The following is a 25,395-nucleotide window of genomic DNA, read 5'->3' on the forward strand; positions in this document are numbered from 1 at the left end:
ATCTGCTGCCTTTGGCTCAGGTCATGATCCCAGGTTTCTGGGATCAAGTCCCGCACCAGGCTCCTTGCTGCTCGGGGAGCCTGCTTCTCTCTCTGCCTCTGCCTGCCACCTGTGTGTGTTCTCTCTCACACTCTCTCTCTGACAAATTTATAAATAAAATCTCTAAATAAAATAAAATAAATTAAAATAAAATCTTAGGGAGGCCTGGGTGGCTCAGACAGTTAAGCATCTGCCTTCAGCTCAGGTCCTGATCCCAGAGTCCCAGGATCCAGCCCTGCATTTGTCACCCTGCTCAGTGGGGAGTCTGCTTCTCCCTCTGCCCCTCCCCCTGCTCATGCTGTCTCTCTCTTGCTCTAAGAAATATATAAATAAAATCTTCAAAAAAATAAAAATAATAAAATAAAATCTATTAAAAAATCTAAAGCCAAGAAAAATCAAATTTTATTTTTAAAGCAAATCATTATCAAATGGATGGCACTAGGGGTACCAAGCTGACTCAGTCATAAGAGCATGAGACTCTTGATCTCAGTATCATGAGTTTGAGCCCCACATTGGGTGTAGAGATTACTTAAATAAAATATTAATAAACTAAATATAAATAACTAAAATTTTAAAAAATGGACAGGGCTAATGTGCTCACTCTTAGGATTTCTCAGTAAGACACTTTTCATAAAAAATAAACACAAAGGAAAACATCCCTGGAAAGCTGCAGAAGAGAAAGTCTTGTACCTGCTTGTCTCATTTCTATCCCTCCAAGGGGAGTATGGTGGGGTTTTAAGTTACCTTCCTTGTTTAATGAGGGCTAAGTGATTGTCTGAAAGCAAAAGAAACAAAAATAAACTAAAACGAAGGAGCTTACATATATCTTGCTTAGCCTCAGGATTTGAATTTAGCAAAAGGAATTTTTAAAGCCCACCTTCTTATTTATGAGCCTTCCCAGTACTATTTTATCTGAACTCCTGGAGAGCTCTTAGGAGTTTTTATTACTGGGTGACTACTTCTCATGTCTCATGTCTGACTTATTCCCGCGTGTGCACTCACTCATTCATTCAACAAACATTTGTTCTGTGACTTACTATGTGCTTGGTAGCAGGAGTAGGGAGGGGGCAAGGGCTGTTAGTAAGTCTGAATTCTTTCGGTTGTCGCTTTCCCAAATCCAACTCAAATCGACCTCAAAAGAGAGTGAGGGGCTCTTGGCTGGCTCCGCTGGTGGAGCACGGCTCTGGAGCCCAAGATCCTAAGTTCAAGCCCCACACTGGATGTGGAGCCTACTTTTTAAAAAATTAAAATTCATAAATAAATTTTAAAAACAGAAAATGAATTTATTGGTTTATGTCACTACGAGCTGCATATCTGCTTCAGGCATGACTGGTTCCAGGGACACAAGCACCAGCATCACAATTTAGCCATCTTTCAGCTGAGTTGGCTCTACTTTGGCCAAGCTTCAGCCGGGTGCTTTCACTGGATGGACTGGGAGCTGTGCGGCGCTGATTGGCCAGGGCTCAGTCACATGCTCAAACCAGGAAGTGGGAGAGCAACGTCACGCTCATCTGAGTCACGTGGATTGAGATGGGCCGTGGTGGAGACGGAGATGGCAATGGGCGCCCATCGCTGGGGTGGGGGGGGCGCGTTGGTTAAATATACCGGATGCACGCAGGACAGGGAAGCCAGTAGGAGGCATGGCTCGTTGTTCACAGAGACATGAATGAATCTGGGAAAGGGAGTGAAAAAATGAGCCCAAGGAACCCTCTGACGCGAGACTAGGTGTATAAATGCAAAATGTATGCTTACATTAATGGCAATCGGAGAGAGTTATCTTTGCCAGATGTGCCTAGAAGGTGGCCCAGGGCTGCCCAATTAAAGGTGACATTTGCCAGCTTTTCTTGCAGCCAACCGTGGCCACGTGACAAGGTTCTGGCCAATGGGAAGGGAGTACATATAGTGCCGGCGCCCTCCTGGATTGGGACCTTGGAAGAGAGGGACAGTGTCCCGCCTCTTTAGTACCCTCTCAGAGCCCAGGGCAGAGGCCACTGTCTTGGTCCTTAAGGTGGAGGCCACAAGCTGAGGATACTCAGCAACAAGTCAGGGCCCCCCTTGGCCCCTTTTATATATGGACAATTAAGTAAGAAATGAAACTCTACTATGCTCTATGGTCTTTGTACAGCTCTCTATGACCCTGCATACTAATACAGGCCTCAATGAGTGCTATTTTATTTATTTTTTTATTTAAATTTATTTGACAGAGACAGGCACAGTGGGAGAGGGAATACAGCTGGGGGAGAGGGAGAGGGAGAAGCAGGCTCCTCGCGGAACAGGTAGCCCAAGGTGGGGCTCCATCGTGAGACCCTGGGATCATGACCTGAGCCAAAGGCAGGGCTTAAGGACTGAGTCACCCAGGCGCCCCCTCAGTAAGTGTTATTAATTTAATGTTATTGTTGCTCTCTCTCCAATTACTGTTACTTTATTGACCTAAAGCATTACTCAAATATAGTTCAGCGAATTCTCTTGGTTCCTTGATAATGGAGGTTTTAACCCTTAGGTTCGTTCTTTCCTTTCTTCCCTCCCTACCTCCCTTTCTTCCCATTTTTTTTTATTCTTAAGTTTTCTCTATACCCAACACGGGCTGGAACTTACAACCCTAAGATCAAAAATCACTCTCTCTACCAACTGAACCAGCCAGGCACACCACCCTTAGGATTTTTTTTGTTGCAAAGGGTGAAAACCACCTTTGGCTAAATTGTGCAAAGAAGGAATGTGTCAGTAGGCTATGGAGGAGCTCATTATTCAAAGGAAGGCGGGAGCTGGGGTTAAGCGCAGAATCCAGGTGACAGAGACTAATGAGGACTAGAGGAGTGGAGACAGATCATGGTGTGTGTGGCAAGGTGAGCAGGGAGCCATGTTTCCGAGAAAGGGTTCAGCTGGGAGGCCATTTCAGAATGGGCAGGACTCTTAAGGAGGTAACACTTTTTTAATCATTTTTTTATAGATTTTATTTATTTATTTATTTGACAGAGATCACAAATAGGCAGAGGCAGGCAGAGAGAGAGGGGGAAGCAGTCAGGGAGTCGGATGCGGGGCTCAATCCCAGCACTCTGGGATCATGACCTGAGCTGAAGGCAGAGGCTTTAACCCACTGAGCCACCCAGGCGCCCCAAGAAGGTAACATTTTAAGCTGACCATGGAGGATTAGAAGATCCTGGAGAAAGCCTCTCACACAAAATACCTTTGGAAGGGAATCTTTATTTGAGAAGCACGGGAAGGGGGGCTGTAACTAGACTGGTCAGGGTATAATAACGAAGGAGGCAGAGAATGCACGAGATGTGATCAGAGGCCTGGGGAAGATCATGGAGGATCTTGAAGCCCCTGGAAAAGAGTTTTGGTTTTATTCTGGTTGTTATAGGAAACCGATAAAAAAAAATGTTAGATAAGGGTCTGGCATGAGCAGATTTTTCAGATCCCCTGAATTGCTGGGTAGAAGATGTCACAGCGGGAGCAAGGGTGGAGACAGGGAGACCAAGAGATGGTGTGTGGTAGAGAAGGGGATGGGATCCAGAGCCCAGAGGAGGCTACTCCTGGATGGGAAATCAGAGGAAAAGAAAATAGGAGCCACTCCCTACTTTTGTGCTTACCAAAGCCTCATGGGAGGGAGCAGGTTTTGGTGGGGCAAGAGGCAATCAAAGATTCTGTTTTGTACAATTGAATATAGCTAGAGATCCCTGCCAAGAGTTGTAGATTTGGATGTGCTCAGGGGAGAGGAGATGCAAAGGGAAGTCATCGGCATCAAGATGCTGCTTAAGGGGCACCTGGGTGGCTCAGTGGGTTAAAGCCTCTGCCTTCGGCTCAGGTCATGATCCCAGGGTCCTGGGATCGAGCCCCGCATCAGACTCTCTGCTCAGCAGGGAGCCTGCTTCCTCCTCTCTCTCTGCCTGACTCTCTGCCTACTTGTAATCTCTGTCTGTCAAATAAAATAAATAAAATCTTAAAAAAAAAAAAAGTAATGCTTAAAAAAAAAAAAAAAGATGCTGCTTAAAATCTTGGCACTGGGGGCACCTGGGTGGTGCAGTCCCAGCAGGTGTCCAACTCTTGGTTCCAACACAGGTCTTTTTTTTTGGCGGGGGGATGCCTGCATGGCTCAGTCGGTTAAACATTTGCCTTTAGTTCTGGTCATGATCTCCAGGTCCTCGGATCAAGCACCCCACGTCGGGCTCCTGGGTCAGCAAGGAGTCTGCTTCTCCCTCTGCTTCTGCATCTGCTTGTGCTCTCTTCATCTCTCACTCAAATGAATAAATAAAATCTTTAAAAAAAAAATTATATCCATTTCTTTGAGAGAGAGAGCATGCAGGAGCATGAGGGGCAGAGGGAGAGGGAGAGAGTCTCAAACAGACTCCCACTGAGTGCAGAGCCAGACATGGGGCTCAATCCCATGACCCCAAGATCATGACCTGAGCTGAAACCAAGAGTTGGCCACTTAACCCAGTGTGCCACCCAGGCACCCCTCGGCTCATGTCTTGATCTCAGGGTGGTGAGATCAAGTCCTGCATGGGGTTCCACACGCAGTGTGGAATCTGCCTGAGACTCTCCCTCTCGCCGTCTTGCTCATGCTCTCACTCTCTCTCAAATAAAGAAATCTTTAAAAAAATTTAAAAATTTAAAAATTAAAATCTTGGCACTGAACAAGGTCCCCTGGAAAGCGGGCAGTTCCAGGACCCAAATCCCAGGGCCATCTAAGGTCAACATGCACACGAGTCTTAGTATTTCTTATCCACTTGGACCCCTTCCTGTTTTTAGGTTTGTCATTTAGCTTTACCCCCAACATGGGGCTTGAACTCCGGACCCTAAGATCAAGAGTCGAATGCTCTATCCACAGAGCCACCCGGGCATGCCCCTCTACTCTTTTTTAAAGTAAACTCTCCCAGAGGCTTGTTTATAGCTACTATCTCACTCTTTCCCACCCCCTGTGCTCTCCTTGACCCACCCTGATCAGGCTGCAATAAGTATTTGTTTTGGGGGTTTGTTTGTTTTTTTTAAGATTTTATTTATTTATTTGACAGACAGAGATTACAAGTAGGTAGAGAGAGAGAGAGGGAGGAGGAAGCAGGTTCCCCTCCGAGCAGAGAGCCTGATGTGGGGCTCAATCCCAGGACCCTGAGATTGTGACCTGAGCCGAAGGCAGAGGCTTTAACCCACTGAGCCACCCAGGCGCCCCAAGTATTTGTTTTTTAAAGTGAGTCAGTTTAGTGTAATTAGTAACAGAGCAAGTGGATCCTGGGTAGTAAAAAATACATCCCACTTTATTTTCAAGAGCCTGGGTGGCTCAGTCAGCTCAGGTCATGATCCCGGGGTCCTGGAATCAAGCCCCAAGTGGGGGTTCCCTGCTCAGTGGGGAGGCTGCTTATCCCTCTCCCTCTGCCTGCCATTCTGCCTGCTTGTGCGCTCTCTCTCTCTCTCTCTGTGACAAATCAATAAACAGAATCTTAAAAAAAAAAAAAAAAAAGGAACCTAGTCCAAGTCCTCAAACATACATAGATAGTGGCCCCTGCCCCAGGACCTTTGCTCCTACCATTCTCACTTCCTAGAACACTCTTCACCCACATACCTGCATCTCTCTTTCCTTTCCTTCTCCTCCCTCCCTTTTTTTTTCTTTTTTTTTTTTTCCTCCCTCACATTTTTTGCTTAAATATCGTCTTTTTTGTGAGGTCCCCATCCCCTTCTTCATCTGTCTCCAGTTTTTCTTTCTTCCTTTCTTTCATCCATTCATTCCTCACTCTCTAGTGGGAGGGCATCCATGGATGCCCACTCAATGAATACATGAAAGCAGAAAAGGACCAGCTCAGCAAGCTGACGCTGGCACTGGGAGAACAAGCTGGCCTTTTGCAGCCGCTCCGGGAGGCCCAGTCCTGAAAATTCCTCAGCAGGAGTCTTGGGAAGGTCAAAAGGTGAAAGTCCGGATTGTTCTCAGCTGCGCTTTCCCCATCTTTACCCTTTTACCCCAGCCCCCTGAGCTCCCCAGGGCCCGGTCCACCGCCCTTCCTTTACATTCCTCAGCTCTGAAGTCCCCACCCCCTTTCAACACCCGGAGTTCTTTCGGAGGACGGAATGGACTGAATAATATTTTCCACGTTCCTAACGAGGCCTAAGAATGCCGGTGACTCACGCCCGAGAGCAGAGCGCCCCGCCGGGGGAGCGGGGCGCTGTTCCCCGGACGGCCACCAGGGGGCGCCAGGCCTCCACGGAGTCGAACGCAGGCCGCGCTGCGGGGCGCTGCTGTTCCCCGCCGAGGAGACGGGAAGACTTCTGGCTGCCGCAGCCCCGGGAGTGCCGCGCAGGTTCGGATGTGAGCTTGAGCAGGTGGTTCGAGAGCTCGCTATGGCGTCTGCAAAGGGATGGATGGCGCCGGGGTTGCCCTGCTTTTAGTTCTGTTCAAACCCAGCAGTTTTCTGGATGCGTGACCCTGGACGTGTCACTTCACTTTGGGGAGCCTATGGGACTGCCTCCATGAAACAGTGGTAATAATGGGACCCCATTGCTGTGAGGATGCGATGAGAGGCACTTTGCAGGCCCTGAGGACTGATCTGAAGGGAGCCTTGGTGAACCTCATTATAATCAGCTCACAGCAGTGGTTCTCAAAGTGGGTTCCCTGGACCAACAGCAGCAGCAGCAGCAGCACCTGGCCTGAAATGCAAATTCTCATCCCTACCCAGACCTAAGCTCCCTGCCACCCCATCAGACCTTTTTCTTAAACTACGGGGTGGGTCCCTCAATCACTGGGGATTCTGATGGGACTCTGGTTGATTTACAGAGGTAAAGAGATTTACCCCAATTCACAGCTTTTGAGGAGGAGAGCTGGGATTGAGGGGGAGAAAAGCACATCGTTTTACTAACTGCAAAGCTGCAATCCTGACTTGGGGTGTAATGTGTATGTGTACACACGCACACCTCTTTAGTGGCTGAAATTCAGAAATGGCCCCTTTGAGAGGTGCCTGGCTTGCTCAGTCAGTAAAGCACAGGCCTTTTGATCTCCGGGTTATGAGTTTGAGCCCCACAATTGGGTGTAGAGATTATTTTAAAATAAAATCTTTTTTTAAAAAATGCCCCCTTTGCGGGGCGCCTGGGTGGCTCAGTGGGTTAAAGCCTCTGCCTTCGGCTCAGGTCATGATCTCAGGGTCCTGCGATCAATAGAGTCCCGCATCGGGCTCTCTGCTCAGCAGGGAGCCTGCTTCCCCCTCTCTCTCTGCCTGTCTCTCTGCCTACTTGTGATCTCTCTCTCTCTCTGTCAAATAAATATATAAATAAAATCTTAAAAAAAATTCACCCTTTGAGTTCTCTTTAGAGCTAGTCTAAAGCTTTTAGTCCTTAAGAACAGTGGTTCTCAATCTGGCTGCACATTAGAATCAGCTGAGCTCCTTGAAAAGCGTATCAAGGCCTGGGCCTTTCCCCCAGACCAATTAATCCAGAATTTCTGGAAGCATCTGTGCCATGTTGCTATTTATAAGAAAGCCTCCGTGTTTGGTAATGAGGAAAGTGCTGGGGTCGGAGAGGCCCGGGGTCAGAGCCTGCTTCGCTACTCTCCCGGCCTGGTTTCTTCATCTGCAGAATCAGGAATTGCAACAGGAGCTTCCACTGGGTCTGTAAGGAAGAAACTAGATAAACTACAGACAGCGCTTGGCCTGGGGCTTGGCTCTGGGCAGAAATGATAAAAGGAGCAGCAAACAGAGAGGCATTTGCGGTATGCTGTGCACAGGGCAAATCCCAGTGTGAGGTCCCTTACTAGAACCCCACTTCAGAGCTGAGGACCCAGAGACTCTGGAACACTAAATGTCACTGGACCAGCCACTTCCTGGTCAGTCACAGTCAGGACTCATCAGCCTTGGACAGAAAAGCAGAGTGAGGCCTGGAGGCTTCCAGAACCAGCATTTAAGGAGGCACGCACTGTCAGGGGCCTGCCTGTGCCATGTGGGCGCCTGACAGCCAATGCCTCCTTAAATGTGGGGCCCTGAGCCTTGCTGGCCTCCCCCTTGTCCCCTTGCTCAAGAGTTGCGGCAGCTGATCTCAGAATGAGGGAGGGGCCTGCCCAGGTTGACTTACAGAAAAGCATACATCCTGTTCCAGCAACAGAATTGTCTTCCCCTTACGAAGAGATCAAATACCTAAGCACAGAAATGCATGCTGGAGGAAGTGAGTTAATGATTAATCAGCAATTTACCGCGGGCATGAAGTGTAGCCACTGGAAGAAGTTTAGATTCTGGGCCTTCCTGGCAAACTTTTCAAAGGAATACATAAAGGCACAGTGAGCCCTATATACCCACCCGTGAGTTCAGGGATCTATGGAGAAAACAAAGGAATCCCACAGCTCCCGTCTGCACTCAAGAATTTCTTGAAATTCTAGCGAAAAGCAGATTAATTTGGAGAACTCACATGTGGATGGGGTGTAGTTAGACACTCTAAGTCCCTCTGATTTACCCAAACACACGGATCTACACCTTTCGCAAAGGAAAGTGTGTTAAATAACATTTTATTTCTAAACAGGTGTATTTCCCTAAACGGGCATACATTTGCTCGGCACGAAACCAAAGGATTCAGAAGAGCGGAGCAAAGTCCCTCCCTTCCCTGAGTCTCCCCACCCCCGGGCTCTCAGCCCCCGAAACAACATCCTTGTGCACCCTCCCCGGACGATTCTGCCCATTGTATGCGGATATGAATTTTGTAACTGAGTCTGTCCACCAACCCACTCACTCGAGCCTGTGACTCTCAGGAAAGGAGTAATGGACACTGGTCTCCATGGGCCCCGGGGTCAGCCTGGGTCCCAGTGTGCCTCTCCCAGAGCAGCTCTTTCCTACGGTGACCAACTGCCCCAGTTTCCCCAGGACTGATGGGGCCTCAGGATGTCGGATTTCAGTTTTAGAAAACTGAAACAGGGGCGCCTGGGTGGCTCAGGGGGTTAGGCGTCCGATTCTTGATTTTAGCTCAGGTCCTGATTTCAGGATTGGGAGATGGAGCCTGGAGTTGGGCTCTGCGCTGGGTGTGGGGCCTGCTGGAGATGCCCTCTCTCCCTCTCCCTCTGCCCCTCCCTGCTCTCTCTCTCTCAACAAAAACAGCTAAAAAACTTAAACAGGGATGGTGCCTCACTGTCTCTGTGGGCAGAGCATGTGACTCTTGATCTTGGGGTTGTGAGTTTGAACCTGACGATGGGTGTAGAGATTACTTAAAAATAAAATCTTTGGGGGGGGGGTGCCTGCTCGGCAGGGAGCCTGCTTCCCTCTCTCTCTCTCTCTCTGCCTGCCTCTCTGTCTACTTGTGATCTCTGTCAAATAAATAAATAAAAATATAAAAAAAAATAAAAAAATAAATAAAAATAAAATAAAATCTTGGGCACCTGGGTGGCCTAGTGGGTTAAAGCCTCTGCCTTCGGCTCAGGTCATGGTCCTAGGGTCCTGGGATCAAGCCTTGCATCAGGCTCTCTGCTTGGCATGGAGCCTGCTTCCCCCTCCCCCTCTGCCTGCCTCTCTGCCTACTTGCGATCTCTCTCCCTCTGTCAAATAAATAAATAAAATCTTTTAAAAATAAATAAATAAAAATAAATAAAATAAAATAAAATCTTAAGGGGTGCCTGGGTGGCTTAGTGGGTTAAGCATCTGCTTTTGGTTCAGGTCATGATCCCAGGATCCTGGGATTAACTCTTGCATTAGGCTCCCTGCTCAGCCAAGACTCTGCTTCTCCCTCTCACTCTGCCCTTCCCCCCGCTCATGTGTGTGTGCTCTCTCTCTCTCAAAGGAATAAAATTTTTAAAAATAATAACAAAATACTGAAACAATCCCAAGCAAACCAGGAGGAGTAGGTCTCCCCAGGCCAGGCTGTCTAGTGTGATGCTAACGATTAAAGATGCATATTTTGGGACACCTGGGTGGCTCAGTGGGTTAAAGCCTTTGCCTTCGTTTCAGGTCATGATCCCAGGGTCCTGGGATCGAGCCCTACATCCTGGGAAGCCTCCTCCCTCTTCCACTCCCCCTGCTTGTGTTCTCTCTCTCACTGTGTCTCTCTCTGTCAAATAAATAAAATCTTAAAAAAAAAAAAAAAGATGCATATTTTGCATACAGTTTACCTCTAAATAATAACTCTTCACACTAGAGCTCCGAGAAACAGTTATTTCGTTCCAAGGGGAAAGGGGGACAGCGAGCAGCATTAGACCAGCTGAGGGACAGCAGCCACTCTCAACTGTGGGGTCAAGTAGGGGTTTCTCAGGAACCTGAACGGTGTATGATTTACGCTTAACATGCTGACATCAGAATCAACTTGCCCAGGTAAGCTGCTTTCTAAATCGGGTAGCGGCCTCATTGCAGTAAGCGCCAGATGGCCCGGAAACAGTCATTGGAATGTCAGCTTTTTGCCTCCCAACAGCCACCGGAAAAACCTGTTGTTGAAGCAGAGAGTGTGTTGAGAGTCCTCCTGTCTCAGAAGGGGGAAGTCAAGGGAGCAGACTGACTTACGGGGCTTGGGGGCTAGCACTGAGTGCTTGCAAGACAGGTCTTGTGAGAGGGGACTGGTGACAATCAGCAGTTTCACTTAATAGCTTTGGACCAGTGGGCCCAGCAAAGTGAGTCTTGACCAGCAACTTATTAGCCTTGAAAAACATGCTATTTTGGTGGGTTCCCGGTTCCCCTATTCCGGGAGCAAGCATTTCCGGGAGCAGGTGGTTCCCTCCCAGACTCCTTTAGCCCCAGGGCAGGAAGGTGGGTTGATTTCATCCTTGCCTGACCCTCCGCAGGGCTTCCTGTCTCCCAGCAGGGAGAGTCCCCGCCTCACTTAGTCCTTTGCATCTTCTGGCTTGGCCATCCCCAGAGGCTGAGCTTGTCTGTCTGGTAGATGCCAGGCCATCCCCTCCTCCTTCTGGTCCCAGCCTGGAAACCCTCAAGGAGACTAGCACCTTGATACTTAGGAGGGAGTTAAGCAGCTTCTCTGCTTCCTTGCTCAGGAAGGAAAGGAAGGAAGCAGCCCCGCCCACCGGCATCGGACAGTCCTGGAGACCAATCCACCCCCCCCCCCCCCCCCCCCCCCCCCCCCTCCGGGTCAGGGACAAAGGTCAGAGCCCCAGGGCTGAGCCGGGCATACCTTGGTCACAGGGCCATGCCTAGCAGCCAGGTCTGTGCACTGAATTTAATTAATTTATTTAATTAGGTTTTTTTTTTTTAAGTAAACTCTGTGCCACACGTGGGGTTTGAACTCACGACCCTGAGATCAAGCGTCCCATCCTGTCCTGACTAGGCCAGCCAGGCAGCCCAGGTCTGTGCACTTCAGAGGGGACCATCTGGGATGGGGAGACTGACATTCTAGAAATGATCTCCCCAATGAATCTATTCTTACAAATGTGGTAAGTGCTAGGGAAAAAAAGGAGTAAAGGGTGATTAAAACTGGAGGGGGGAGGTTGCTAATCTATTTGGGGGAGACAAGAGAAGGCTCTTCTGGGATAATAATATTGAAGTTGAGGGGCCTCTGGTGGCTCAGGTCATGATCCCAGGGTCCTGGAATCGAGCCCCGCATGGGACTCCCTACTCGGCTGGAAGCCTGCTTCTCCCTCTCCCACTCCCCCTGCTTGTGTTCCCTCTCTCACTGTGTCTCTCTCAGTCATATAAATAAATTAAATCTTAAAAAAAAAAAAACAACATTGAGGTTGAGAATTAGATGAGTCAGCAATAGGCTCAAAGGGAAGCAAAATGAGGCAATATTCAGAGCAAAAAGCCAGAAGGTTATGCAGAAGGAAGGAGCCTGGGCTCAATTTCGAAACTAAAAATGAAATTAGGGACGCCTGGCTGGCTCAGTTGGAAGAGCATGTGACTCTTGATCTTGGGGTCGTGAGTTCGAGTCCCACTGGGTGTAGCAATTACTTAAAAATAAATAAATATAACTTTAAAAAAAAAAGGAAAAGAAAAGAAAAGAAAGAGAAAGTAAAACTAGCCCGAGACTCAGGGGAGTCTGACAGAGGCCAGCAGGACTCATGATGGCTGGTCCCAAGGTCAAGAACCAGTGGTTTATGGTACAGGGACGGCCCATGGAGTAGCCATGCAGATTCTCACCTGTCCGGTGTGTTTTAGAAACGGATTCAGTTTAATATTTTTAAAAAGTAGTTTTCCATAAAAATCTGGATTTCCCAGACTTAAAATAAAAAAATCAGGGGCGCCTCGGTGGCTCAGTGGGTTAAAGCATCTGCCTTCAGCTCAGGTCATGATCCCAGGACCTTGGGATCAAGCCGAAGGCCACTGAGCCACCCAGGTGCCTCAGTAGATTTGGTTTTAACTTCTGCTGTCACTCCTTACCCTGTAGGACCCCAGCAAGCATTTCAGCTCTGGACCCCGAGGCTGGGACTCGCAGGCTGCATTAAGAATTTGGGAAGGGAGGGGTGCCTGGGTGGCTCAGTGGGTTAAGCCTCTGCCTTCAGCTCAGGTCATGATCTCAGGGTCCTGGGATCGAGCCCCGCATCAGGCCCTCTGCTCAGGGGGAGCCTGCTTCCTCCTCTCTCTCTCTCTGCCTGCCTCTCTGCCATTTGTGATCTCTCTCTGTCAAATAAATAAATAAAATCTCAAAGAAAAAAAAAAAAGAAAAACATATCATTAAAAAAAATACAGGCGTGCCTGGGTGGCTCAGCGGGTTAAAGCCTCTGCCTTCGGCTCAGGTCATGATCTCAGGATCCTGGAATCGAGCCCCGCATCAGGCTCTCTGCTTGGCAGGGAGCCTGCTTCCTCCTCTCTCTCTGCCTGCCTCTCTGCCTACTTGTGATCTCTGTCAAATAAATAAATAAAATCTTTAAAAAAGAAAAAAAAGAATTTGGGAAGGGAGGTACCTGGGTTGCTCAGTTGTGACGCGTCTGTCTTCCGCTCAGGTCGTGATTCCAGGGTCCTGGGATCAAATTCTACATCGGGCTCCCTGCTCAGCGGGGATCCTGCTTCTCCTTCTCCCACTCCCCCTCCTTGTATTTCCTCTTTCACTGTCTCTCTCTCTCTCCCTGTCAAATAAATAAAATATTAAAAAAAAAAAAATTTGGGAAGGGATCCAGGGGGGAGCCTGGCTAATTCAGTCAGTAGAACATGGGACTTTTGATCTCAGGGTCATGAGTTCAAGCCCCATATTGGGTGTAGAGCTTACTTTAAAAAAAAAAAAAAAAAAGAATTTTGGAAGACGTCCAAGGTGCAGTGAGAAGACGGGGAAGGGTTTTCAGGTCTGGAGAAACATGGCGGTTGGGTGGCTCTGGCTATACAGAGAGAAGGTACAGATGTTGGAGGACAGGGGCTGACGTCAGTGGAGCAGGAAGGTAGCCGCACGGAGAACTCCGCGTGGGGGAAGGTGGTGCTGTCCGGGGCAGGGGCAGCAGATGGGGAAGAGGCTCAGACGCCCTGTTCAGAGTTGGGTTGCTTTTGGTTTTGTTCGGCTGAAAGCAACCGAAATGCACTCTCTCAGGGTTCTGGAGCCCAGACCTCTGAAATCAGTGCCCGGGGTTGAAATCAACATGTCAGCGGCTCTGTGCTCCCCTGCAGGAACGAGGTGAGACTGGGTTCCTGCTCCTTGCTTCCTCCGGCTTCCTTGACTTGTGGCCACATCATTCTGGTCTTGGCCTCATGGTCCCATCACCTTCTTTTCCTTCGGTCCCCATCTTACAAGGAGGGATATGCGTGACTACATGCGGGGCCCACTGGCTAATCCCGGGCAGTCTCCCCCTTTCAGTTTTCCCTCTTAGCTTAATCACACGGGCAACAGCCCCTTTTCCAGGTAAGGTAGCATTTACGGTTCTGGTGTCTTTGGGGGTCAAGAGTCAGCTTGAATACTTCCCCGCTCTGAACCTGGATTTCTTTCTTTCTTCCTTTCTTCCTTCCTTCCTTCCTTTCTTTCTTTCTTTCTTTCTTTCTTTTTTTTTTAAGATTTTTTTTGTGTGTGGGGGGGGGCACCTGGGTGGCTCAGTGGGTTAAAGCCTCTGCCTTCAGCTCAGGTCCTGATCCCAGGATCCTGGGATCAAGTCTCACATCGAGCTCTCTGCTTGGCAGGGAGCCTGCTTCCCTCCCTCTCTCTGCCTGCCTCTCTGCCTACTTGTGATCTGTGTCTGTCAAATAAATAAAATCTTTAAAAAAAAAAAAAAGATCTTTTTTTTTTTTTTTTTTTAATTGAACCTGGATTTCTTCCCCTGTAAAATGTCACGCAGAGCTCTGTGTATTTGGAGAGCAGGGGCCAGACGGGAGAAGCCCCCGTGGTTTGCATGGGCGGCCCCCACCCTTCACAGCTCCCCCGCGGCTCCCTTCACTCCAACAGGCTCTTGCTCACTCACTTCTGGAAAAGCATCCCCTGCTCTGCAAAGAGCCAGACACTGTCCTAGGCCCTTGGCCCACAGCAGGGATCAAAACAGGTAGCAGTCCCTGATGCCCTTGGAACAGCTTGGCAGACAGACTGGAAACAGCTCCCGGGTAGGACGGGTGGTGGCAAGTGGCTTCGTCTGCTGGGGCTGCCATCGCAAAGGGCCACAGACTAGGTGGCTTAAAACCACAGAAATGAATTATCTTCCCGCCCTACAGACTGGAAGTCCAAGATCAATGTGTCTGTTGGCGGAGTTGTTTCCTTCTGAGGGCTCTCAGGGAGGGATCTGTCCCAGGCCTCTCTCCTCGGCTCCTACACCACCAGCTGGGGTGTCTCTTCACGTTATCTTCCCCCAGAAGATACCCTCCCTTCCCTGTGTCCCAGTCTGCTCTGCCTACAAGGACACCTGTAGTCCTGGGTTAAGGCCTACCCTCATGACCTCATTTTTTTTTTTTTTTTAAGATTTTACTTATTTATTTGACAAAGAGAGACACAGCAAGAAAAAGGGAACACAGCAGGGAGAGTGGGAGGAGAAGCAGGCTTCCCACTGAGCTGGGAGCCCAATGTAGGGTTCCATCCCAGGACCCTGGGATCATGACCTGAGCCAAAGACAGATGCTTAATGACTGAGCCACCCAGGCACCCCTAAATAAATAGAATCTTTAAAAAAAAAAGAAAAGTGTATGAGAGAAGAACAGGCCAAAGAGAGCAAGTGACGAGTGCAAAGGCCCTGGGGCTCTGAGGCTTGTGATGTGAAGACAGATAGATGGAGGTGCATGGTGAGCCGTACAGGGTGAGAGGGAGTTGAGATCAGAGAGTGGGGCTTGTGGCACACATTCTGTAGGGTCTGGGGGTGGGGCAGGCTAATGGTTTTTGTTTCTGGGGTGCCTGGCTGGCTCAGTCAATAAAGCATGCTGTTTTTAGTCTCAGGCTCATGAGTTCAAGCCCCACATTGGCTGTAGAGCTTACTTAAAAAAAGTGGTTTGTTTCTGAATTTGCGTAGACTTCTTTCTTAAGGCGTTTATCAGGTTCTCTTTAGAGTCACAAGTTAACCTAAGTAAACTCCCCTTTGAGGCTACAAAATTTCAGTATTTTCACTGGATACAGCCGGCTTTCAAAAACTTTTTGTAAATCATTTACTGACATGAAACTCCGCACAACATTTTAAAGGGAGCCATTCAGTGTCACATAGGACGTTCCCAGTGCTGTGCACCAACTACCGCGCCTAGCTCTGAAACTTCTCCATCACCCCAAAGTCATGGTGAAGATTCAGACTTCACTCCAGATGGGCTGGGAGCCCCAGGAGGACTCTGAGCTGAGGAGGGATGAGATCTAACAGTCACCCTGTCACAGAGAACAGACCGTGGCCTGACCAGGGGCAGAAGCGTGGTCCTGTCAAGGAGGCTGGCTGGGCCACCCAGCAGGTGGAGGTAGCCGGGCTTTGGGGGACTGAGGGGGTGGCTTGGACTACTGCTCCACAGGGTGTGGGGAGGGTGCCCCGGAGCAGCCAGATTCCGATTTATTTAGAAATGAGGCCTGGGGGGCACCTGTGTGGCTCAGTGGGTTAAGCCTCTGCCTTCAGCTCAGGTCATGATCTCATGGTCCGGGGATGGAGCCCCGCATCGGGCTCTCAGCTCTCTGCCTGCCTCTCTGCCTACTTGTGATCTCTCTCTCTGTCAAATAAATAAAATCTTAAAAAAAAATAGTTGTGGTAAAATGTACATAATATACATAACATAATAACCATACATAATATAAATTTACCATTTTTTCCCATTTTAATGTACAGTTCTGTGGATTAAGTACATTCACATGGTTGTACCACTGTCACTACTGCCCTTTTCCAGAACCTTTCCACCTTCCCAGAGGGAAACTCCACAGGGATCAGATGTTAGCCCCCCATGCCCCCCTTCCTCCAGGCTGGGCCACCACCCTTCACTCGCCATCTCTGTGGACTTGCCTATCTCGGTGCCTGCTGTGAGTGGGCACATGCGGCCTCCGTCCTTCTGTGTCTGGCTTCTGTCTCCTAGAGTAACCCCGCCAAGGTTCACCCGTACAGGAGCTGGAGCGCCCAGACTCTTAGGCACCTCCTGCCTACCCCTCCCCCTTAGTATCCACAAGAACCATGTTCACATCCCGATTCTGCCCTTTACTTGCTGGGTAACGCTGGATGAACCTCCCAGAGCCTCAGTTTCCCCATCTCTAATCAGACACAACAATGCCTCCTATCTTAGGGGTTCATTCTGATATTTACATGAGCCCATGCGGCTTTGCCCAGGCCCTGATGCCACTGGAGAGTAAATCAGATGTTATCGTTGTCATAGGCCTGGACATCCAAGCTCACCCAATATATATATTTTTTAATTTTATTTATTTATTTGAAAGATCACAAGTAGGCAGGGAGGGAGGCAGAGAGAGAGAGGGAGGAGGAAGCAGGCTCCCCTTGGAGCAGAGAGCTCAGGGGCACCCTCCCCACACCCTGTGGAGCAGTAGTCCAAGCCACCCCCTCAGTCCCCCAAAGCCCGGCTACCTCCACCTGCTGGGTGGCCCAGCCAGCCTCCTTGACAGGACCACGCTTCTGCCCCTGGTCAGGCCACGATCTGTTCTCTGTGACAGGGTGACTGTTAGATCTCATCCCTCCTCAGCTCAGAGTCCTCCTGGGGCTCCCAGCCCATCTGGAGTGAAGTCTGAATCTTCACCATGACTTTGGGGTGATGGAGAAGTTTCAGAGCTAGGCGCGGTAGTTGGTGCACAGCACTGGGAACGTCCTATGTGACACTGAATGGCTCCCTTTAAAATGTTGTGCGGAGTTTCATGTCGATCCGAGGACCCTGGGATCATGACCTGAGCCGGTGGCAGAGGCTTTAACCCACTGAGCCACCCTGGTGCCCCTCACCCAATATTTTGTTTAAAAAGAAACTTCTCGGGGCGCCTGGGTGGCTCAGTGGGTTAAAGCATCTGCCTTCAGCTCAGGTCATGATCTCCATGATCTCAGTCCTGAGATGGAGCCCCACTTTGGGCTCCCAGTTCAGCAGGGAGTCGCTTCTCCCTCTCCTCCTGCCTCTCCCCCTGCTTGTGCTCTGTCTCTCAAATGAATAAATGAAAATCTTAAAGAAAAAAAAAAAAAAAGAGCTCACTAGGCAGCACCCACATATACTGTCACTCTTTATCCTCTGGCTTTCTAAGTCAGTTCTCACAGTGACATTTGACTTCGCCTCTTCCCATTAGATTCTAGGTTTTTTGAGCAATAGCTCTCTGTGTGCCCTGAGGGCTGAACGTTGAACTAATACAGTCGGGGTTTGACAAATACCTATTCTGCTAATGAACAGTTAAATCCTATCCCTCCTGCTGTCTTCCCAGCAGGACGGACCCATCTCTGTCAGAAGGAGCTACATCTGTTCCTTAGATTGCCGAGCCCCGGGCTGGGGTCTCCCTCCCTAAGGACACAGCCACCTCAGGTCTCACGCCCTGTGCACTGTCACCCAAATCTGCCCCCATCCTAAAACACACAAAATGAAGCTCCTAAAAAATCACCTTCTTTTTTTTTTTTTTTTTTAAGAGATTTTATTTATTGGGGCACCTGGGTGGCTCAGTGGGTTAAGCCTCTGCCTTCGGCTCAGGTCATGGTCCCAGGGTCCTGGGATCGAGCCCCGCATCGGGCTCTCTGCTCAGCGCGAGGTCTGCTTCCTCCTCTCTCTCTCTCTGCCTGCCTCTCTGCCTCCTTGTGATCTCTCTCTCTCTCTGTCAAGTAAATAAATAAAATCTTTAAAAAAAAAAGTATATTAAAAAAAAAGAGATTTTATTTATTTGACAGAGAGAGAGAGAGATCACAAGGAGGCAGAGAGGCAGGCAGAGAGAGAGGGGGAAACAGGCTCCCTGGTGAGCAGAGAGTCCGATGTGGGACTCGATCCCAGGACCCTGAGATCATGACCTGAGCCGAAGGCAGAGGCTTTAACCCACTGAGCCACCCAGGCGCCCCAATAATACCAAATTTTAAACAGACACACCCCTTTGCTGGTATTTTCAGCAAAGCTTAAATACAGAGACCCGTTGAGCCAGCAATTCCACTTCTAGGGAGTTTTCCTGTGGGTAACCTTTGCCCAAGACAGAGGAATAAGTGTATTTATTGTTGTGTTGTTCGTAATAGTCAAAGACTACAAATGCCTGAATGTCCCTCAGTAGGAGATGGTTAAATGAATAATGATACACAGCGCAATGGACACTCCCCAGCCATTTAAAAAGAATAAAACAGGGGCACCTGGGTGGCTCCATTGGTGAAGTGTCCAACTCTTGATTTCAGCTCAGGTCGTGATCTCAGGGTCATGAGTAGGGTCATGAGTTCAAGCCCCGAGTGGGGCTCCGAGCCCAGTGTGGAGTCAGCTTGAGATTCTGTCTTCTTCTCCCTCTGCCCCTCCCACTCATGCACGCTCTCTCAAATAAATAAATCTTTAATACAGAAATAAAATAAAATAAAATAAAACAGTCCTATGTGTATGGATAGGAAACAATTCTCCGAGATGGACTGACGAGGGCCAGGAGCAGGGAGCAGAGCAGTGTGGGTAACTTGTGGCTGTTCCTGTGAATAGGAGGGGGAGGGGAGGTCAAATTGATTGGGTGCTAGACAGACACAGAATCTTCCTGCTAACTGCTCTCTGGAGAGGCCCTCAGAGGGTCAGGGATGGAGGGAGACTTGGTTTTTCCCCAGATAAATTTCTGTGTTAAAAAAAAAAATTCTGTATTTTAATTTTTTACAACATACATGCATTTCCTATTCAAAATAAATGTTAGGGGCACCTGGGTGGCTCAGTGGGTTAAAGCCTCTGCCATCAGCTCAAGTCATGATCCCAGGGTCCTGGGATTGAACCCCACATTGCATCGGGCTCTCTGCTCAGCGGGGAGCCTGCTTCCTCCTCTCTCTCTGCCTGCCTCTCTGCCTACTTGTGATTTCTGTCTGTCAAATAAATAAATAAAATATTTAAAAATAAATAAATAAATGTTAAATTAATATAATCTCTTTCTCCTGGAAGCAGTAAGGTTTGGACCTCATATGAACAGGATGCAGCATTCTTGAAAGGTTGAGAATTCTCAATCCGTTCTCTGCTGAATGATGTCAACAGAAGCCAAAAGACCTTGAGAGTTGAATTCAGGGATGATGTCTTTGTGTAAATGCTCCGTTGGCAACAGTCACTCCTGGCCCTTATAAGGGACTTCACCGTGTTCAAGGATGACAGCCTCTTTACTTTTCATGATCTCATTTACCCTGACAATGCTGGGGGTTACTGGAGCAGGCAGGGGACCTGTGCAAGGTCACACAATTGGAAAATGCCCAATTTTCAGCCAGACCTGAGCCCACACCTTTCTCTGCTCCTTTCCCGTGGCTAAGAGTGGCAAGCTTCTCAGATCATCTGAGACATCGCATCAAGAAAGGTTGGTCAAGTCCATAGGGCACCTGGGTGGCTCAGTGGGTTAAGCCACTGCCTTCGGCTCAGGTCATGATCTCAGGGTCCTGGGATCGAGTCCCGTATCGGGCTCTCTGCTCAGCAGGGAGCCTGCTTCCCTTTCTCTCTCTGCCTGCCTCTCTGCCTACTTGTGATCTCTGTCTGTCAAATACATAAATAAAATCTTAAAAAAAAGAAAGAAAGAAAGAAAGGTTGGTCAAGTCCTGCGTGTCAGTCACCTGACAGTGACAGTCATCACAGTGGCCACCATATTCCCAGGACCCGTGGTCAGTACTCGGGCCTCACCCGGCCTGACTGGTCAGGAGCTTTGACCAGGGGGTCACTGCTTCCTCCTTCAAACACTTGCTTCCTGGGGTCTTAGGACACCCCTGTCCTGATTCTTATCCCCTGTCACTGGAAACTTCTCATCATCATTGTTGGCTCACTGTAGCTGAAACTTCTAGCTGTGGAGAGCCCCAGGGACTGGCCCTTGGACCATCCTCTTGTCCCTAGAACCCCCTGTTCTAGATCATATATTGGTATTGTGGCTTTTTTTTTTTTTTTCCTTTTAAAGGTGTTATTTTTAAGTAATCTCTACACCCAAGATGGGGCTTGAACTCATAACCCTGAGGACGAGTGACACATGCTCTACTGACTGATCCAGCCAGGAGCCCCTCTATTGTGGCTTTTGATACCATCTACATGCTGATGCCGCCCACATTTATGCCCCACTGCAAACTCCCCCTGCACCCCATTATCCAGTAGCCTCTGGGACGGCTCCACCCAGAGGACTATTAGCTCCTCCCTCCCCTCCCCTGTTTTCCCCCAGCCTGCCCTCCTGCTGCTGTTCCATCCTGTGGGCTCCACCCCTGTCCTCCTGGCTGTTCTGGCCAAACACCACCCCCCCCAGCCCTGCTCCCCAAGCTGTCCATGCCTCTCTCCCACCCTGTCAGCTGAGCTTTCCAAGTAGACTGGAACCTTCTCCCCTGTCACAGTCTCCACCCTCTCTGAGCCACCTTCACCTCAGGCCTAGAATATTCCAACAGCCTCCTCGCTGGTCTCCCTCCTCTGCCCTTGCCCCCTCAGTCAATCTGTTCCCAACCCCACTGCCAAGTTAACCACTCAGAACATGTCAGTCTGTCTCTCTTCTCTGCTGAAAAGCTGCCAGTGATTCCCTGTCTTATTTGGAATGAAAACGGAGCTCCTTCGAACAGCGACTTGGGGCACCTGGGTGGCTCAGTGGGTTAAGCCTCTGCCTTCCGCTCAGGTCATGATCTCACGGTCCTAGGATCAAGCCCTGCAGTTGGGCTCTCAGCTCTCTGCCTGCCTCTCTGCCTACTTGTGATCTCTCTCTCTCTCTCTCTCTGTTAAATAAATGAATAAAATATTTTAAAATAATAAAAAAAAATAAATAAGGCCTACCTGTCCTCCTGTCCCTCCCTTCCTGAGTAGCCTCTGACCTCATCCACCACTATTTCTTCCAGAACCTTCCAGTCCAGTGAGCTCCCTGCTATTCCCGCAGCCTCAGCACTGTGCACTTGCACACAGGTGTACAGAGAGATTCAGAATGTGCTTCTCAGCCTTGTGCTGGGACGTTTGGCGCTGTCCTGGGCACTGTGTGACCATCAGCATGAGGATTCCTGGCCATTCCCCGTGAGTGTCTGTAACACCTCCCTGTCTCCAGAAATTGCCAAACAAGGGAGGCAAAATCGCCCCAGGCTAGAAACCACTGCTCCACCTGCAAGGCCCTCCCCAGGCACCCCCTCACTTCATTCAGGCCCTGACTTAGTGGCTTCCTCCCTACTGTGGCCTCTGCCTACCCTGATTATCACTGCTGCCCACTCCAACTCCCCACCTCCATTCCTGCTCTACTTTTCCTCCATAGTCCTCATCATCATTTTTTGTTTATTATCTGTCTCTCTCTTTTTTTTTTAAGATTTTGTTTATTTATTTATTTGACAGAGAGATCACAAGTAGGCAGAAAGGCAGGCAGAGAGAGGGGGAAGCAGGCTCGCAGCTGAGCAGAGAGCCCAATGCGGGGCTTGATCCCAGGACCCTGAAATCATGACCTTGAGCCGAAGGCAGAGGCCTCAACCCACTGAGCCACCCAGGCGCCCCTATCTGTCTCTTCTTAATAGGCCATAAGCTTTAAAAAGCCAAGGATCTTTGTCTTTGTCTGCTGCATTCACGCTGTGTCCCCAGCACTTACAGCAGGACCTGGCACATAATAGACACTCAATAAATACTTCTTGAAGGAACAAATAAACTCGAGGCCTTGTAACAGCTGTGCGAACATGAGACCGTGGCCTTGAGAGACTGGTGTTCCCATGTGGGTGCTGGGAGTCAACAGAGGAGTAAAGCCCATGCAGTGGGCAGGTGGTGATCAGAGCAAGGAAGAGAAATAAAGCAGGTGTACTGGTTTCCCAGCACTGCCCTAACAAATCACCACAACCTGGGTGGCCGGAAACAACAGATACTTACTGTGTCACCATTCTGGAAGCCAGAAGTCTGAAACCGAACTGTGGGCTGGGCCCTGAAGAAGAATGCTTCTAGCCCCTTTCTTGCTTCCGCCAGGTTGCAGGCAACTATGGCTCTCCTTGCCTTGTAAGACACCTCACGCCAAGGCTGTGCCTTCATAAGATCTTGCTGTGCTTTTCTTCATATCGTCTCTCCTCTGTGCCTGTCTGTCTCCGTGTCCAAACTTCCCTGTTATATAAAGACATCTGTCATATTGGATTAGGGTCACCCTCCTGACCCCATTTTAACTTGATTATCTCTGTAAAGATCCTATTTCCGAAAAGGCCCCAATCTAAGCGATTGGCGTGGGGATGCGGGTTGAACATATCTTTTTCTGGGGGGACACAGTTCAACCTGCCAGCAGCAGGGACTGGGTTTGAAGGGTGCTGCTTCAGGGAGGGTCGGGGGAAGGCCTCTGAGTTGGTGGCATTTGAGCGGAGTCCTGAATGAAGAGGCCTGTGGGCATCTGCAGGAAGGGCGTTCCAGGCAGAGGGAACGGCCAGTGCAAAGCATTGGGATCAAGATGCCAGCCTCACAACGCTGTGAGGGCTCAGTGGCTTAATAGATGAAAAAATTGAAAGGCTGGCACGCAGTCAGCCAGCAGTCAGGATTATTGCTATTATCTATCCTGTCTCCAGGCTTCGCCCCAGCGCTGGCTGTGGTGCTGGGGTTCCAGAGTGAACTGGTCAGACAGCATCTGGTCTCAGTGGTGCTGAGGGCCTCGCTGGGGAGACCCAGAGCCAACAAGTCAATAAACAAGAGGAGCATGTGGTGTGATTGCTGATAACCTCCGTGCTCAGGACAGCAGCGTGATGTCATAGAGGGTAACTGCTGGGTGGGGCTGGGCATCTCCGGATAAAGCCTCTCAGAGAAGCTCAAGGATCTCTCCAGATGAGCACGTCGGTAGTGGAAGTCCATGGAGAAACGTCCCATGGTCAGGCTGAGATCCGTGACCAGGCTGGCATTGGTCACAGGGGAAGTGCCCCAAAGGTAAGAACCTAATGAAAATGCCTCCAAGTCACTTCTGGTTAATTACAAGGAGCATGAATCCCAACGAAATGGGTCTCAAACCCTCAACTGTTACACCATCCCTCATGGCCATCTCATCCCTAGCACCGAATAAAGAAAACATTGGTGGGAAATAGAAAATAATTCCCTGAGCCAGACCCCAGCGTTCATGTCGGACTTCAAGTCCAGATGGGGGCCATTAAGAACAGGTACAGCGGGTGCCTTGTTTACCCGGCGGCTGATTCTCCGGAGAGTTATTCAGCAAGTCCGTCCTGTAGCTCTGTGCTCTCAAAGGGTTCTCTGGGTTGGATTCAACAACATCTCCCCAGATACCCTAGAAAATCCTTTTCTCCTGGGAATTCATTTATTCCCTTAACTGTTTCAGGGCGATTTGCCAGCAAATGGTAGGGTATGGCAGGTGTTTAATGACTACTGAAAACAACTGTGGTGAATTAAGTTCTCAAGGTCCCTTCTTCTCAGCGAGAAAATAACCAGCATGGCTGTTTTGACGTTCCAAGGTCGTGTTTCTTGCCTTTTGAAGCTACATTTTGTTGTTTTGCTTCATTTCGGACCCATTTAAGCTTAACCATCCCTTCCCCCACCCCCAACCCCAACCCCCTTATAGTTAGTTGGTGCCATGGAGAGAGCACAGGAAGGCAGATCTGGGCTCAAGACCCAGCACATGGAGAGAGACAGAAAGAAAGGGAGACGGGAAAAGCACACAAGAGCCTTCACCCTCTTACCATGTCATGGAGACTCTGGTGGGTTTGTATTCACTGGTTCCGTAAACATTTATGCAGTGTCTAATAAGGACCAGGCGCTGTGCTGGGCTCTGGGCAGGGGGTCGATCCCCAAACCCAAAGACAAGTCTCTACCTTTCTGTAGCTTCCAATTTATTGCATAGTCACATCCGATAGAGAGTCAAGAAGGGCTTTTAGTAGGAGAATCCTGAAGACTGGGGACTTGGCTTACTTGCCCTTCCTTGAACTAATGGTCCTCAGTTTTCCGCTTCTGTAAAATGCATTCAGTATCCTTGCTGCATAACTCACACGGGTTTGTGGTGAGGGCCTTAGGAGATGGTGTCCAGAAAAATGGAATGGGAGAGAGTTGCAGTCTTTAACTGACCTTAAGTGGCTAGTGCTGTTTAGTCCCTTACCCAGAGGCAGAAACAGACCGAGAGGCTTGAGTGGTCCTTCCAAAAGGCTCAGGACTCCAAAACAGAAAGTTAGCTGAGTGCACACACTGCTGGGGAGAGTGTGATGGGACCAGAGGGTCAGGAGTGCCCAATGAAACATGGGATATACTTAGACTAGAAAAACTTTACATTTATTTGAAATTCAACTTTAAACATGAGCATCCTATTTTTTTTTTTAAGATTTTTATTTATTTATGTATTTGACAGACAGAGATCACAAGTAGGCAGAGAGGCAGGCAGAGAGAGGAGGAAGCAGGCTCCCCGCGGAGCAGAGATCCTGATGCGGGGCTCGATCCCAGTACCCTGGGATCATGACCTGAGCCGAAGGCAGAGGCTTTAACCCACTGAGCCACCCAGGCGCCCCTGTATTTTTTTTTTTTTTAAGATTTTACTTATTGGGACGCCTGGGTGGCTCAGTTGGTTAAGCGGCTGCCTTCGGCTCAGGTCATGATCCCAGCGTCCTGGGATCGAGTCCCACATCGGGCTCCTTGCTTGGCGGGGAGCCTGCTTCTCCCTCTGCCTCTGCCTGCCTCTCTGTCTGCCTGTGCTTGCTCACTCTCTCTCCCTCTGTCTCTGGCAAATAAATAAATAAAATCTTTAAAAAAAAAAAAAAGATTTTACTTATTTATTTGACAGAGACACAGAGAGAGAGGGAACACAAGCAGGGAGAGTGGGAGGGGAGAAGCAGGCTTCCCACCTAGCAGGGAGCCCCATGTGGGGCTCGATCCTAGGACCATGACCTGAGCTGAAGGCAGATGCTTAACGTCTGAGCCACCCGGGCGCCCCAAGCATCCTGTATTTTTATTTGCTAAGCTTGGCCACCCTCCAGAGGTTCTGATGTCAGTGTGGGGGAGGCCTGGGGTCACCCTGGGACTATAGGCAACAGGGCGGGCCCGTTCCAGGGGCC

General features: G+C 49.4%; 1 protein-coding gene across 5 annotated transcripts in view; it reads left to right on the plus strand.

Annotated features, from left to right (window-relative positions):
* The first annotated feature begins 23,170 nt into the window (after positions 1 to 23,170).
* ZMYND8 (zinc finger MYND-type containing 8) overlaps positions 23,171 to 25,395 on the plus strand; it is a 140,574-nt gene continuing 138,349 nt past the window's right edge. For 3 of the 5 annotated variants that reach the window (XM_032838605.1, XM_032838606.1, XM_032838607.1), the window contains exons 1-2: positions 23,171 to 23,275; positions 23,923 to 24,054. In XM_032838605.1, the coding sequence (XP_032694496.1) occupies positions 23,202 to 23,275; positions 23,923 to 24,054 (206 nt within the window). In that variant the 5' untranslated portion in view covers positions 23,171 to 23,201. The remainder of the gene's footprint in view (positions 23,276 to 23,922; positions 24,055 to 25,395) is intronic. The other 2 variants (XM_032838608.1, XM_032838610.1) reach the window with 1 other exon arrangement.

The sequence above is a fragment of the Lontra canadensis genome, unplaced genomic scaffold (genome assembly GCF_010015895.1).
Source record: "Lontra canadensis isolate GAN:19392208 unplaced genomic scaffold, GSC_riverotter_1.0 scaffold105, whole genome shotgun sequence".
NCBI lineage: Eukaryota > Metazoa > Chordata > Mammalia > Carnivora > Mustelidae > Lontra > Lontra canadensis.